General features: G+C 42.7%; 1 protein-coding gene across 1 annotated transcript in view; it reads right to left on the bottom strand.

Annotated features, from left to right (window-relative positions):
- Positions 1-13644, bottom strand: part of SLC25A40 (solute carrier family 25 member 40) — a 31055-nt gene extending 17411 nt beyond the window's left edge. Inside the window, exons 1-3 of the mRNA XM_087711832.1 lie at positions 13535-13644; positions 12883-12942; positions 834-940 (exon numbers count right to left, since the gene is read on the bottom strand). Of these exons, the coding sequence (XP_087567958.1) occupies positions 834-940; positions 12883-12942; positions 13535-13634 (267 nt within the window). The 5' untranslated portion in view covers positions 13635-13644. The remainder of the gene's footprint in view (positions 1-833; positions 941-12882; positions 12943-13534) is intronic.
- Positions 13645-13977: the final 333 nt, after the last annotated feature.

Genomic DNA, 13977 nt, shown 5'->3' with positions numbered 1-13977 from the left:
TGCCTGCTGCCTGTATTCCTACAAATGGGGCTTTGCTTCTTTGCACAACCCAGTTTCTGGCATGCTGCAGACCAGTGCTGTCCACAGACCGGGGATTGGAGACCTCTGCAATAAACCACAATGAGCTAAACGCTTTCCACCAAGACCAGAAACTTTTATTTGAATGGAATTGTGAATTTCAAGGGCACAAAAAGGCCCTCAGTAATCTATGATACTAAGAGCACTTTATAACTGTATTTACATTTGTGTGCCCATGTAGTTTCCTTGCACATTTTTGAAGCTGATAGCCATTGCCTGTTTTCCTACGGCTGAGAAAAAGTGATTGTCTGCAAGGACACCCAACTACTTCCTTGTCTAAGGTATGATTATAACATACCACGAAAAAATAAACTGGCCTGCTATATGACATGGTGAATGATTAAATTACTACATGGATTTGGGTTTGCACAACATGATAACCTTCAATGTTATTGGCTAGATTGTCATATGAACAAATCTCAAGTATCATGTATACATAGCCTACTTTTACAATAAGTTAAGTGACAAGAATTAATTAATCAAGCATATTTTTTTATTTTCTTACTTTCTATCATATTAATCTTCTCATTCGCAATTGTTGGAAAATGGCGTACCAAGTATCTTTATGCATTTACATAAAATGTAAATACAATGGGAAAATTTAATTTTAAATTATCATACTGTAATGAATTGTATTTTTCCTGAGCTTAAAATGCTATGAAATTATCTAATTTAATTTCAAAATTTAAATTGGTCAGACAACCTTTGAAGAGTTAAAAGTTAATACTAGTGGAAATGAATATGCATTTTCTTACCAACATGCCAGTAAAACGGGCAGATGTCTTATTCCAGGTTTTGCCAGTTCCATTTTCATAAAGATAAATGTGATCGGTCAATCCATCAGAATCCAAAAAAGACTTTCCTGATAAAAAAGTAAACAAGAAATCTTTTCTCCTAAGTGTTGCAAAGGGGTTGATGAAACACAGCATAAACTGGAGGACTACAGTATATACTTATCTATATATAAAGTTTGTACAATATCCTTAATGTTACATGGGAGTGTCATAGGTAAAAGTAATGGTGTAATCTTAATCTCATGCATTCATTTTATATAATTAAAAAAGATGACTTAACAATTTCTTTTTTTCCAAAGAATTTTTATTTTTTTATTCTCTTACATACCATTTAAAGTATACATTCACATAACTGTTATTGTTCTTTACATTTATCATTATTCTTATACATTTATTATTTCATTTAATGTTATAATGTAAAATTTGGGTTGCTTTATTTACCATCCCTTTCTCCTTTTGTAACACTTCCTTGTTTTCCCTTTCTTTTCTCCCTCCCTCCTCTACTTCCTTCCTTCCTCCTCTCCTTCTCCTCCCTTTTTCCCTTACCTTTCTCCTACTCCTACTCCTGCTCTTTCCCTTCCTACCCTCTCACCTTCTCTTCCTCTCCCTTCCATCCTTACCTCTTTCTTATTTCCCTCATCTTCCTTTCATTCTCTTCTCCCCTCTCTCTTTCTTTTTCTATTATTGTTGGTGTATATTATGTTTCCTTGGGATGGAATTTCCGTCAACCCAAATATATTTTAGTATCATTTCTTATACCCTTACCTTCACTAATTTATTTTGGTTATATTTTCCTCCCTTTATATCTCGTTCTTGAATATATACTTATATATTTAATATTTTCTTTTCTGTTTTTCCCTCCTCCCCTTTCCATTTAATAGTGTGTCATCTGGGTACTTTATCTTCTCCCTACTTTCTGTTCTAGTTTGCTTTCTCTAGCCAGTCATAAAATCTTCCCCATGTCTTGAAGTACTCCAATTCCTCTTTATCCTTTATTTTCATTTTCAACCTATTCATCTCTGCACAATCTAATATCTTTTTTATTATCTTTTCGTCTGTTGGTAGCTTATTTAACTTTCCATTTTGGGCAAATACAATTCTCGCTGCTGTAGTTACATATATAATCAAATGGGTACCTTCTTTCTTGAATTTCTCTGGGATAATACTTAGTAAAAACATATCTGGTCTAAATTCTATTTCTTGTTGTAACATTTTCTTTAACCATACTTTTATTTTAGTCCAATATTTCCTAGCTTCTGCACATGTCCACCACATGTGGTAGTATAAACCTATTGCTTGTTAATATTTCCAACATTTCACTGACTTGTCGTTAAACATCTTAGATAGTTTTCCGGGTGACATGTGCCATCTGTCAAATATTTTATATAAGTTTTCTTTGTAAGCTGTTGACATGGTTAATTTATAATTCCTTTTCCATAGTTGTTGCCACTTTTCTAGTTCAATCGTATGGCCAAAATTCTTTGCACAAGTTAACATTGTATCTTTTACCACTTCTTCTTCTAGCATAGTTCTTAATAGGTAGCTATATAGTTCCTTGATTATTCTTTTTTCCGTTCTCATAAGTATCTTATCCAAACTTCCTAAGTTAAAACCATACTCCCTTTTATCTTTTTCATATCTTGATTGTATTTTCAATTGTGAAAACCACCCTATATCAATCCCTTGTTCTTCTAATTCTTGTTTTTGTTTCCCCCCTTCTATTAAAATATTATTAGATATCTTTGTATCTAATAATATTTTTCATACTATTAATATTTGGATGTGTCAATGCTTCCATTGTTGAAAACCACATTGGTATTTCTAAATAATGTTTCCCTTTCACTCTTTCCCATATTGTTAATAATCCATTCCTTACATAATGACTTTGAAAATAGCCATGTGCCCTACTTTTATCTTACCACAAAAAAGCATGCCAACCCAGTTGCAAATCATACCCCTCCAGTATCAATAATCTTGTATTTCTCAGTAAAATCCATTCTTTCATACAAGCTATACCGGCTGCTTGATAGTACAATTCCCAGTTTGGTAATCCAAATCCACCTCAAATCCTTGCATCTTGTAACATTTTTATATTAATTCTTGCTTTTTTCCCTGAGGAGGGGTGTGGCCTGAATCCCAGCAACAGGACATATTCTCCAGAGGGCTCTCTGAAGAACCGTCAGATTCCTGCTGTTCGGGGGAGGGGTTATTTGCTTTAACTCCACCCTAGCTATCCTGGAGAGACAGTGAAGAGGAGAGGTGCAAGTAGGTATGGTTGGGGAACCCACAACTCCCTGCATTTGCCCTTGGACCCAAAGCAGGAAAGGTAGCCAATGCGAGTTATCCCAGCTGGAAGGCCAGACAGAGCCAATAGACAGAAGAAAGGAAATGATAGATCTTGAGAAGTGCTTAAGGATGTTAAAAAGCAAATCAGAAGCTTTTGGTGTTTAACTTTCACTCTATGCCTTTGATTTTCTTGGTAACTTTCAAAAATCACTGAGATTTGCTTTTGCAGCTAGGAAAAGGAAACATGTTGAATTAATTGTCTGCATTGCTGTGTAGTAAGTAGTAAATGGTGCCCGGTAAAAGCTGCCTAAGAAGAGTTGACCTTGAATCATTGTGGATAACAACGAACTGATAAAAATCCACTAGAAGAAAGAAATAAGACCAGCTGTGTAAACATTGTCTTCCCTTCCCTTGCTACATTATAATGGGCTGCTGAGAAATGTCTTCCTGATAGTTTCTCTTTCCCCTCTTTTCCTACGGAGGTAGGGGGTGAGTTTAGAAACTTGGATAACCCAGATAACTCATACTAAAGGTTTTTTTTTATTCATTTGGTTACTTTGGATCACTTTTTACCTACTTGCCCAGAGAGGTACATGTAAGATTTGTCAAAAAAAAACAACCTCTAAAAATGAAATATTGCAAGCAGTAAGAAGTACCACAATAAAATACAAGTCTACAGAGATTGTGGTATTGAAGCAAGTCCCAAGGAAGTTCAGAGAAATGAGAAAGTAATACCACTTTCTGACTAAGAGTCTGATCAAAAAAGGGGTGAGTTTTAGATGGCTTACTCCAGAAGGGATTTTAGTAAACTGGCACGAACAAAGGTACAGACTAGATTCATTAGAGAAAGCAGAAATATTTTATTAACAACATATAGCAGCACAGGAGGGAAAGCTGGTAAGAGAAGAGAAAGGAGCTAAACACCAGGAAGCTAAGATCAAAGAGAGATGGAGAAAGGCTAAGAGAAGGAGCAAGGGCCAAAGAGTCAAAGAGCAGAGAGAGCTAAGAGAAATTAGATCAACTAAACCTATAAACCAATGACATGAAGGAAGAAATAAAAGTAATCTCCATTAATATAAATGGATTAAACTCGGCGACAAAAAGAACATTCAACAAATTAGAGAAATTGAGATTGGACATTATATGCTTACAGGAAGTACATATTAGAAAGCAACATAGAAAATTTTTAGAACAGGCAAAACTATGTAATTTATATACGACTTTGACGAACCAAAGCAAAAAGGGAATAGCATTATATATTAGAAAGACAATATAATCCAATAAAAATTTTGAAGACGGGGAGGGAAGAATACTGATGGTCAAAATAACCATGAACATGAGAAAGATAATATTAGTGACAATATATGTCCCAAATGACAAAAACAAAAATTCTTTGGAAAATTACACAAAAAGATAATAGAATATGACTATGAAGATACACTATATTGCCAAAAGTATTCGCTCACCCATCCAAATAATCAGAAGCAATTGTGAGCGAATACTTTTGGTAATATAGTGTATATGTATATTAGAACACTTTAATGCAATTGTAAATAATGGAATAGATTATAAACCTACAAAGATGAACAAGAAGCTGAGAAAAATCCCACCCAAAATGTTTTTCACGATGATGGAAGAATTAAATTTGCAAGATGTCTGTAGAATAAGACACCCGAAAGACAGACAATATACATTCTACTCAGACATTTTTCGTGGTCAAGAATTGATATGATATGGATGTCAACAGAGCTAACATTCAAAACAATTAAGATAGCCATAGATATAAGCACATGGGCAGATCACAATCCAATATCAATGACTTGGAAGGGATGGAGGAAAAAGGGGAGATGGACTTTAAACTCAAGAATATTGAAATAATTTTTTTTCCAGCAATATATGGAAAAAGAATTGACATATTTCTTCCAAGAAAATAGAAAGGAAGACACATCATTATAGAATGTAAGGGACACTTGTAAAGCATATATCAGAGGCCTTGCAATGACATATTTAGGGAAAAAGAATAGATAGAACAGACAAATTTAAAAGAAGTTGGAATCAGAGTACAAAAGTCTGGAGACGGAGCTGCAGAAAAACCCACAAAATAAAAAAGTAAAAAATATGATGGAACTGCAAAAACATAAATTGAACCTGATAGAAAATGAGGACTTGGCAAATAAAATAAAATTGGCAAAACAAAACTTCTTTGAAAACACAAACAAATAGGACATTGGTTTGCTTACAAGATGAAAAAGAAAAGAGAAAAAAGGCTGATAAATCAATTGGTGGATGAAGAAGGGAATATACAATATTTAAATGAAAACAAAAGAGAAAAATAATCGAAAACTTCTACAATAAGTTGTCGCAACATGAGAAGGTTCCAGAAGAGAAAATAAGATATTTAGAGAAAACTAGAATAATCAAAATCCCAGAAAAATTTAAGAAGGCTCTAGAAGAAAGAATTACAATGATGGAGGTAACAGAAGGCATCAAAAAGAAAGGGAAAACACCAGGACCAGATGGATTACCGGCAGAACTGTACCAAACACTACAAGAAGTATTGAGCAAAGTAATAATGACTTATTAAGGGAGACAAAAATGCTAGAAACATGGAAACATTAAAAGAAGAGTCAGATGCACAACAAGTAAAGAACTATAGACCGATTTCACTATTAAATATGGATTATAAAATTTTTGCATCAATAATGGCAGAAAGAATGAAGAGACTTTTAAATGAGTTTATACATACAGACCAAAATGGATTCTTCCCCAAGAGACAGATCAGAGACAATATGCTGAATTGTATTGAACACGTATTGTATTGAAAGACCGTTGGCTTACCTGAACGGTCGTTCTCGGGGCACTGCGAGGAGACTCCAATGCTGGGTTAACACAGCCTATCTGCCCTTGGACTGAGTGATGTTTTTAGTTGACCACGCCTCCCTTTGCCTCTGCATGCTCAGTTTGAAAACAAAGGAAACCGTCCTGTAATCAGTTACAGTCAATACAGTCACATCGTTCAATATAATAAACACCCCGGGCGGGTTTGGACTCTCCTCGCAGTGCCCCGAGAACGACCGTTCAGGTAAGCCAACGGTCTTTCTCCAGTGCACTGCTCGGAGAGTCCAATGCTGGGACATGCCCAAGCTATTGAGTCCCAGGGTGGGGAAGCGCCGTAGCCTCTGGCATTTCAGCCACTCTTTGTAAAACTCTTCTGCCAAAAGAGGCTTCGGCTGAGGCAAAGGTGTCAATCTTATAGTTTTTGATAAAGGCCGTGGGGGAGGCCCATGTGGCCGCTCTACAAATGTCTAGAATAGAAGCCTGGGTTGCCCAGGCTGCAGAAGCTGCTGCGCTCCTAGTGGAGTGTGCGGTGACTCGTCTCGGAGCCGTCTTGCCCTGGCGTTCATATGCCAGCTTGATGCAAGTGCGTAGCCAACGCCCCACTGTGTGAGAAGAGACCTTGTGGCCCAGGGACGCAGGGAGGAAGGAGACAAAGAGCGCCTCTGAACGGCGGAAGTCTTTTGTCCTCTTTACATACGTGTGCACGGCTCGTCTCACGTCCAACTTGTGCCACTCACGCTCCTTAGGGTGAGAAGGATGGGGACAGAAATTGGGTAAAATAATCTCTTGAGTCCTGTGAAACAGAGAGTTAATTTTTGGAATAAAGGACGGATCAAGCCGCAGAATTACTCTGTCCGGGTGAACTACACACAGATCCTCCCTGATAGAAAGAGCTGCCAGCTCGGATACCCTGCGAGCGGATGTAATAGCTACCAGGAAGGCAGTTTTGATGGAAAGGTGGAGCAGACTGGTCTTTCTCAAAGGCTCAAATGGGGCTTTTGTCAGAGCCTTAAGCACAAATGGAAGGTCCCATGACAGATACCGGTGAACAGCTGGAGGGCTGATGTTCGCAGCTCCCTTGAGAAAGCTCTTGATCTGAGGATGCTGACTCAGAGAGCGAGAGGAGCCCCTAGCCAGGATAGTAGACAACGCTGCAACCTGACGTCTAAGGGTGCTGACCGCAAGACCTTTATCTAGACCCCCCTGCAAAAATTCTAGGGTCTGAGGGATCGAGGCTGATGAGGCCTCTATGTCTCTAGTCTTGCACCACTGTGAGAATGCGGCCCAGGTGGCATCGTAGATTCTAGTAGTAGAAAGTCTCCTGGACGCCTGTATTGTTCGAATGACCTGGTCAGAGAACTTCTGCTTCCTCAGGAGCTCCCCCTCAAGTGCCAAACGGCTAGCTGTAGCCACTGGGGCTCCGGATGGGTGACGGCCCCCTGGCTGAGGGAGATTTGGTCCCGAGGGATTCGCCACGGTCTCTGAACTGAGAGACTGACCAGGTCTGCGTACCAGGGCCTTCTGGGCCAGAAGGGAGCCACCAGGATGAGGTCTGCCTTTTCAGCCAGGAGCTTGTTCACCACCTGAGGGATGAGCGGAAGTGGAGGGAAGGCATACAGTAGTCCCTGAGGCCACACTGACCTCAGTGCGTTTGTTCCCTCTGCCTGGGGCGAGTGGTAGCGACTGAAGAAGTGTGGGAGATGTGTGTTGTTGTGTGTGGCAAACAGGTCTACCTGTGGCTTGCCGAATCTCCTCACAATCTGCTGGAACAGGTCCGGGTGCAGGCGCCACTCTGAGTGGTCGATGCGTTGGCGACTCAGCCAGTCTGCTTCCCGGTTGCTTACGCCGGAGATGTGATCTGCACTGAGAGAAGCCAGATGACGTTCCGCCCACCTGCCCAGCGCTTCTGCCTCGAGCATGAGGGCCTTTGATCGAGTGCCCCCTTGCCGGTTTATATGCGCTTTTGTCACCACATTGTCTGTCATCAACAGTACAAGAGCCCCTTTTACTAGAGCGGCGAACCTTCTCAGCGCGAGGCGAGCTGCCCTCAGTTCCAGCCAATTGATGCTGTGGGCGGCCTCCCTCTGAGTCCATCGGCCTTGGGCTAGGTGGCCCTGACAGTGGGTGCCCCAACCCCAGGAGACTGGCGTCCGTGGTGACAACTAGTCTTTCCGGCTCCTTGAACAAGCAGCCCTTCTTGACTGCCTTGGACCTCTACCATGCCAGAGACTGGATCACCTTTCGTGGGAGCCGAACACGCCTGTGTGAGTTGCTGGCCTTGGCCATCTGCATGGGTAACAGGAACCACTGCAGCTCCCTGGCGTGAAGACGAGCCCAGGGAACCACCCTCAGGCACGATATCATTATCCCCAGGAGCTGGGACAGCTGAATGATTGGTACTGACCTGGCAAGGCTGCAGTGTTTCACTCTGCGTCTCAGGTTGGACAGCCGATCTGGAGAAAGAAATACCTGGCAGGAGGTGGAGTTGATGACTGCACCCAGGTGCTGTATACAGGTGGATGGCCGGAACTGGCTCTTCTCCATGTTGACAGAGAAGCCATGGTGCTGCAGGGTCTGCACAGTTAGAGAAACATCGCGGTGTGCCTGCTTGGTGGTGAGAGAATGAATAATTATATCGGCCAAATAACATTCCAGACGAACTGGATGACTGCGGAGATGAGCCGCTAGCACTGCCAGAATTTTGGTGAATGTTCTGGGCGCAGATGATAGCCCAAAGGGAAGAGCCCTGTATTGGAAATGCTTCCCTTCCAAACAGAACCTCAGGAACCGCCTGTGGGCCACATGGATGGGGACATGCAGGTAGGCCTCTTTGAGATCTATTGATGTCAATAGGTCCCCCTCCCTCACACAGTCCAGGATGGAGTGGAGTGACTGCATCTTGAACCTCTTGTAAGCCAGATGCTGATTTAGACTTTTGAGGTCCAAGATGGCCCTCCACCCCCCTGAACTCTTGGGCACAAGGAAGAGGATAGAATAGAAGCCCCTCCCCTGCTGATCCCTGGGGACTGGCTCTATCGCCTCTATCTCTAGGAGATGGCGGATTTCTGCTCTCATGCGTTCCCTCTTCTCTGGGTTCCTGGGGGTAGGACAGCGGAGAAACTTTCTCTGAGGAAAGGTTAGAAAGTCCAGGACAAGGCCCCTTCGAAAGGTGTTGAGGACCCACTTGTCCGATGTTATCTCTTCCCACCTGTCGGCGTACAGCCGTAGCCGACCCCCGATGGGGGGATCCCTGCGACCGTCACTTTCCTTTACGAAAAGGATGGGAGCTACCACTGTTGTTTCCTCCTCCTCGGAATGTTCTCCGAAAGGAAGACTGGGATTGGTTGGCACGAGCACCGAAGGGTCTGTCTTGGTGCCTATCCCCCCCTGCTTGAAAGGGTCTCTGGTAGGAGGAAGGGTGAGAGGATTGTCCTGTTTCCTGACTCCTGTAAGGTCTCTTACGAAAAGACCCCGCACCTTTCCGGTCACCCCTTTTAAGGGTTGCAGGAAGGATCTTGCGTTTGTCTTTGGTTTCGGTGACAAACTTGTCCAGGCCCTCTCCAAACAGAAGGCCTCCCTTAAATGGGGCCGATGCCAGCTTCCACTTGGCTTTCATTTCGGCTTGCCAATGCCTAAGCCATAAGAGGCGGTGTGAATTGCATATTGCATATTGGAAGCGAGAGCCCTGGATGAGAATTTGGCTGCGGTAATAATTTTGGTTAGCTCATGGCGCCATCTAGACTTCCTGGGTGGTGGCCTAGACCTGAGTTGGCGCAGCCAGAATAAGGTGGCCCTGATAAAGAAAGAGGCAGAGGTGGATACCTTAATGGCCCAGGCAGACGCCATATGTGTTTTCTGACACGCCTTTTCTGACCTCTTATCTTCTGCCTTTAGTCCCTCTAGGAGCTCAGCTGGCAGGTTTGAGTTGGAAGTTAGAGACACAACTGGGGCATCTACTTCAGGGAATTTCAGGATATCCTCCATTTTCCCCTCCAGGGCATACAGTGCTCTGTCCCCCCCACTGGGGTTGGTTAGGGTGCCTGGCTGTAGCCACTGGCGCTGCACAGCGTCCATAAAGAGGTCAGTCACAGGGATAACCTCAGGAGTTTCTATTGTCTCTTTGAATAAGCCATGCTTGTGATCCCTGGATGTGGAAGCCTGAGTGGCCTCAGGCCTGGAAGTGGGGCCTAACTCTGTAGCCGTCATGGCCTTGTGCAAGATTGATTTGAATAATGACAGCTTAAACAGGCCAGTGAATGCTGGTTTGTAAGGGGTAGGGTTTTAGTCTTCAGAAAGCACAAAAATTTCCCCTTCTTCCTGCTCAGAATTTGAAAGCCCAGAGTGAGATGGGCTGGAAGATGGAGAGGAGGATACAGGCTCCTTGGAAGTGGAGGCCTTAGGCTTGCATTTTTCCTTTGGGGCTTTGCCCTTGTGAGAGCCCCTGTGCTTAATGCCTTCAGCTATCCCTTGGGAAATGGCTAAGGAAATTACCTCCCTCATTTCATCAGAAAGAGCAGGGCCTTTACCCCTCTTCAGTTTCTGCTTACTGGGCCTGCGATGGCTAGGCCTGCCTGAGCTGGATTCACCCTTCCCACACTGGGAATCCTGGATAGAATCTCGTTCCTCTCCAATGGAGGAGCTAGGGGAGTCGGGGTACCCCCAAGAAGCTTCTGGAGACAGATCCCTGGACCTATAGTCATCCCCAGACAAGAATTCACTGTCCCCAGGGGATTGGGCCTCACAATCAGGGGAAGCTGACTCCCTGTTGCGATGGTCTGGGCTAGGTTCTGGCTGATGGGGCCTAGAAACCTCCCTGGGATCCACTGTGGCTCTTGGTGAAGACCTTTCAAGTGAGCCCTTGTGCCCTTTGCCTTTTTTCACAGAGGGATCCAGTTTGCTGCGCTTGCTGGAGGGCCCTGCCTGTTCCCCTAAGGCCTCCCTGCATTCCTCTGCCATTTCAGGTCACCCACGGGGCCTGGAAGATAGCTTGAGCTGGGATGGGCACGCGCTAGCCGTTGAGGCTCAAATGTGCTCGCAGACTCTTCAGGAGGGAAGGGCCGCCTGGGGGTCGGATTCCTTCCTCCCACCACTCTCGGTTCCCCGAGACTTATCTTCCTCTCAGGAGGGAGAGACTAGCTGGCTCCCCAGGCTAGTCCCCAGCCTCCTTGCGGCGTTCTGCAGTCGTTGAGGGCTGGCTGTGGCTTTGCTTGGGCTGCCTGGGCTCTCCGCTTCTCTGCTTTCTCCGAAGGCAAAGCTGGAGGAATCAGCTCTCCACGTTCTCTTTCTCCTCAACGCGCTCCGAAGCGATTCAAAATGGTGGCGGCTGTGCGCGCAGCCTCCTCCCGCTCTTTTTAGCCTGACAGCCTGAAAAGCGCGCGAAGGTTCCAACCATCGCTGCTGTTGCCGGGCAGAATTGAGCAGCTGAATGGCCCCTAGTTAGAAGGCCTGCAGGCTCCCAAACCTCCGTTTGAGGGAATTTTTCTCTGGGGCTCAGTTGGGGAAGGTCTGCCACCGCCCCTGCCGCTCGCCAACCTCCGCTGGGCGAGGGATTACAGTCCCCTGGAGCGCTTGCGACCAGCAGCTGCAGGGAAGCCCGGGTGCCCTCTTAAAGCGACACAAACCTCAAATCTTTGACAGTTCTTGTAACAGATATAATTTTCTCTAATATGAGAATCCAAACGTGGTCCAAAGTGGGAAACTTTCCAGCCTATCTGAACTTAGACTGGAGCTCTCCCAAAACAGTCCTAACGGGCGGACTGAGTTTTCGAACTGGGCATGCAGAGGCAAAGGGAGGCGTGGTCAACTAAAAACATCACTCAGTCCAAGGGCAGATAGGCTGTGTTAACCCAGCATTGGACTCTCCGAGAAGTGCACTGGAGAACACGCTAGAGTACTATGAAGCCCACCCAGAAAAGCAAATGGTGTTGTTGTTTCTGGATGCTCAAAAGGCCTTTGATAATGTGAACTGGCAATTTATGATAGTGCAACTTCAAATGATGGGTTTTGGTGAGGGATTTATAAATATGATTAAAATGATATATAATAACCAATCAGCAAAGGAATGGTAAATGTTGATATGACAGGAAAGATAGCGATTATGAAAGGAACTAGACAAGGATGTCCACTATCAGCATTATTATTTATACTGACACTAGAGATTTTGAATAGAGAAATATGACAAAGAGGTAAAAGGTGTGAGGGTCAAGAAAGAAGAGTATAAATTACAAGTATTTGCGGATGATTTGGTGTTTTAATTATGGAGGATCCAAACAGGGCCAAAACTAGTTAAAATAATAGAAGAATATGGAGAAGTAGGGGGCTTGAAGATTAATAAAGATAAAACAGAAATTATGGTGAAAAATATGACAGAAAAACAGAAAAGAGTTGATGGGGAAACTGGACATACAGGTGGTAAAAAAAGTGAAGTATTTGGGTATTCAATTGACATCAAGGTGTGGAACAGTAAAGGAGGATAACTATTATAAGGTTATAGAAATAGACTTGGAAAGATGGAAAGATTCTTCCCATTATCATTGATGGGAAGAATAGCAGTAGTAAAGATGAATATATTACCAAGATTGTTATACTTATTCCAAACAATACCGATAAAACTAGAAAAAAAATTCTTTGAATGAACAAAATAGTGGGGAAATATATATGACTTAACAATTTCTAAAGAAAACATACCAAATGATATCTTTATGTTATAAATCAGCATCAAATAAAATGTATATTCATCTTAGCAAGTGCAGATCAGCAAATGCAAATAACATTTCTAATATGGACTTAAAGAGTAATATCAATTTCATAAATGTGAACCTTTGAGAAGAAATTATAAAATTTTATCTCCCATCAACTCTGCAAATACATAAAGATATGGGTTTACCTTTCAGGGATGGATTGCTTTGAGCCTGAAGTCGAACTTTGACAACATCTAAAGGTGTCACTAAGACAATCAAACAACCAACATATTAAAATGCTTTTTTATGTTAATAAATAGATTTTTAATAGATTAAAAACAAAACTAGCCATGTAACTTTAACTAAGGGAAGAAAAACTTAAGCTCTGATTTCTAGAGCACAACAGTTGAATTCATCTGAGCAGAAAGATAGGAGCAATACTATAAATACTATAAAAGCACACTTAGGTAAATTTTTCCCCACACACGCGTGTGTGTTTTCTGGCTATAGGGGCGATGCTCATCTCTGTTTCTAAGCCAAAGAGCCAGTGCCGTCCAAAGACGTCTCTGTGGTCATGTGGCCAGCATGATTCAATGCTGAAGGTACATGGAATGCTGTTACCTTCCCACCAAAATGGTCCATATTTTTCTTTTTGCATTTTTATGTGCTTTCGAACTGCTAAATTGGCAGAAGCTGGGACAAGTAATGGGAGCTCATTCTGTTATGTGGCGCTAGGGACTCAAACTGCTGAGCTGCTGACCTTCTGATTGACAAGCTCAGCATCTTAGCCACTGAGCCACCGTGTCCCTTAAAAAGCAGATTTAGGGAAGTTTAAATGGTTCTAATATTTGATCTTACCCAAAACGGATGTTAGAATAGCACCACAACAGGAAACGACAATTTGCTGAAGAGTTGTTATTCCTTGGGATATATTTCCTTTGTCTTCATAATCCTTCATTTTTCTTGGGGTGGGTGGGGTGGGGATACCTGTTAAAAATAATTCAACCTTATGGCTCTGATCTGTCACAGGAGAAACATTCCAGAATCCAGTTAGAATTTGCTTCAATGCAGGCTAGAATATAATTCAAAAAGCAATTTTTTAAAAAACCCAAAACACTTTTTTTCTTTGAATCAGAAATACTCTCAACACCTATGGATTATTTGAGATATTTTCTGACCCCATAAAACATGGGAACTGCCATTCACAAGAACAAAGGATACCTCTGGGATTGGGCGGCCTATAAATCTAATAAATTGAATTGAAATTTTATTTCTGTTAATTGGATTGGCTCAAATCAGCA

This window comes from Thamnophis sirtalis, unplaced genomic scaffold (assembly GCF_051295495.1).
Source record: "Thamnophis sirtalis isolate CommonGarterSnake01/CBP01778 unplaced genomic scaffold, rThaSir2_p1.2 scaffold_4, whole genome shotgun sequence".
NCBI lineage: Eukaryota > Metazoa > Chordata > Lepidosauria > Squamata > Natricidae > Thamnophis > Thamnophis sirtalis.
Note: the sequence above shows the minus strand (reverse complement) of the source record. Positions and strands in the feature narration are given on the sequence as shown.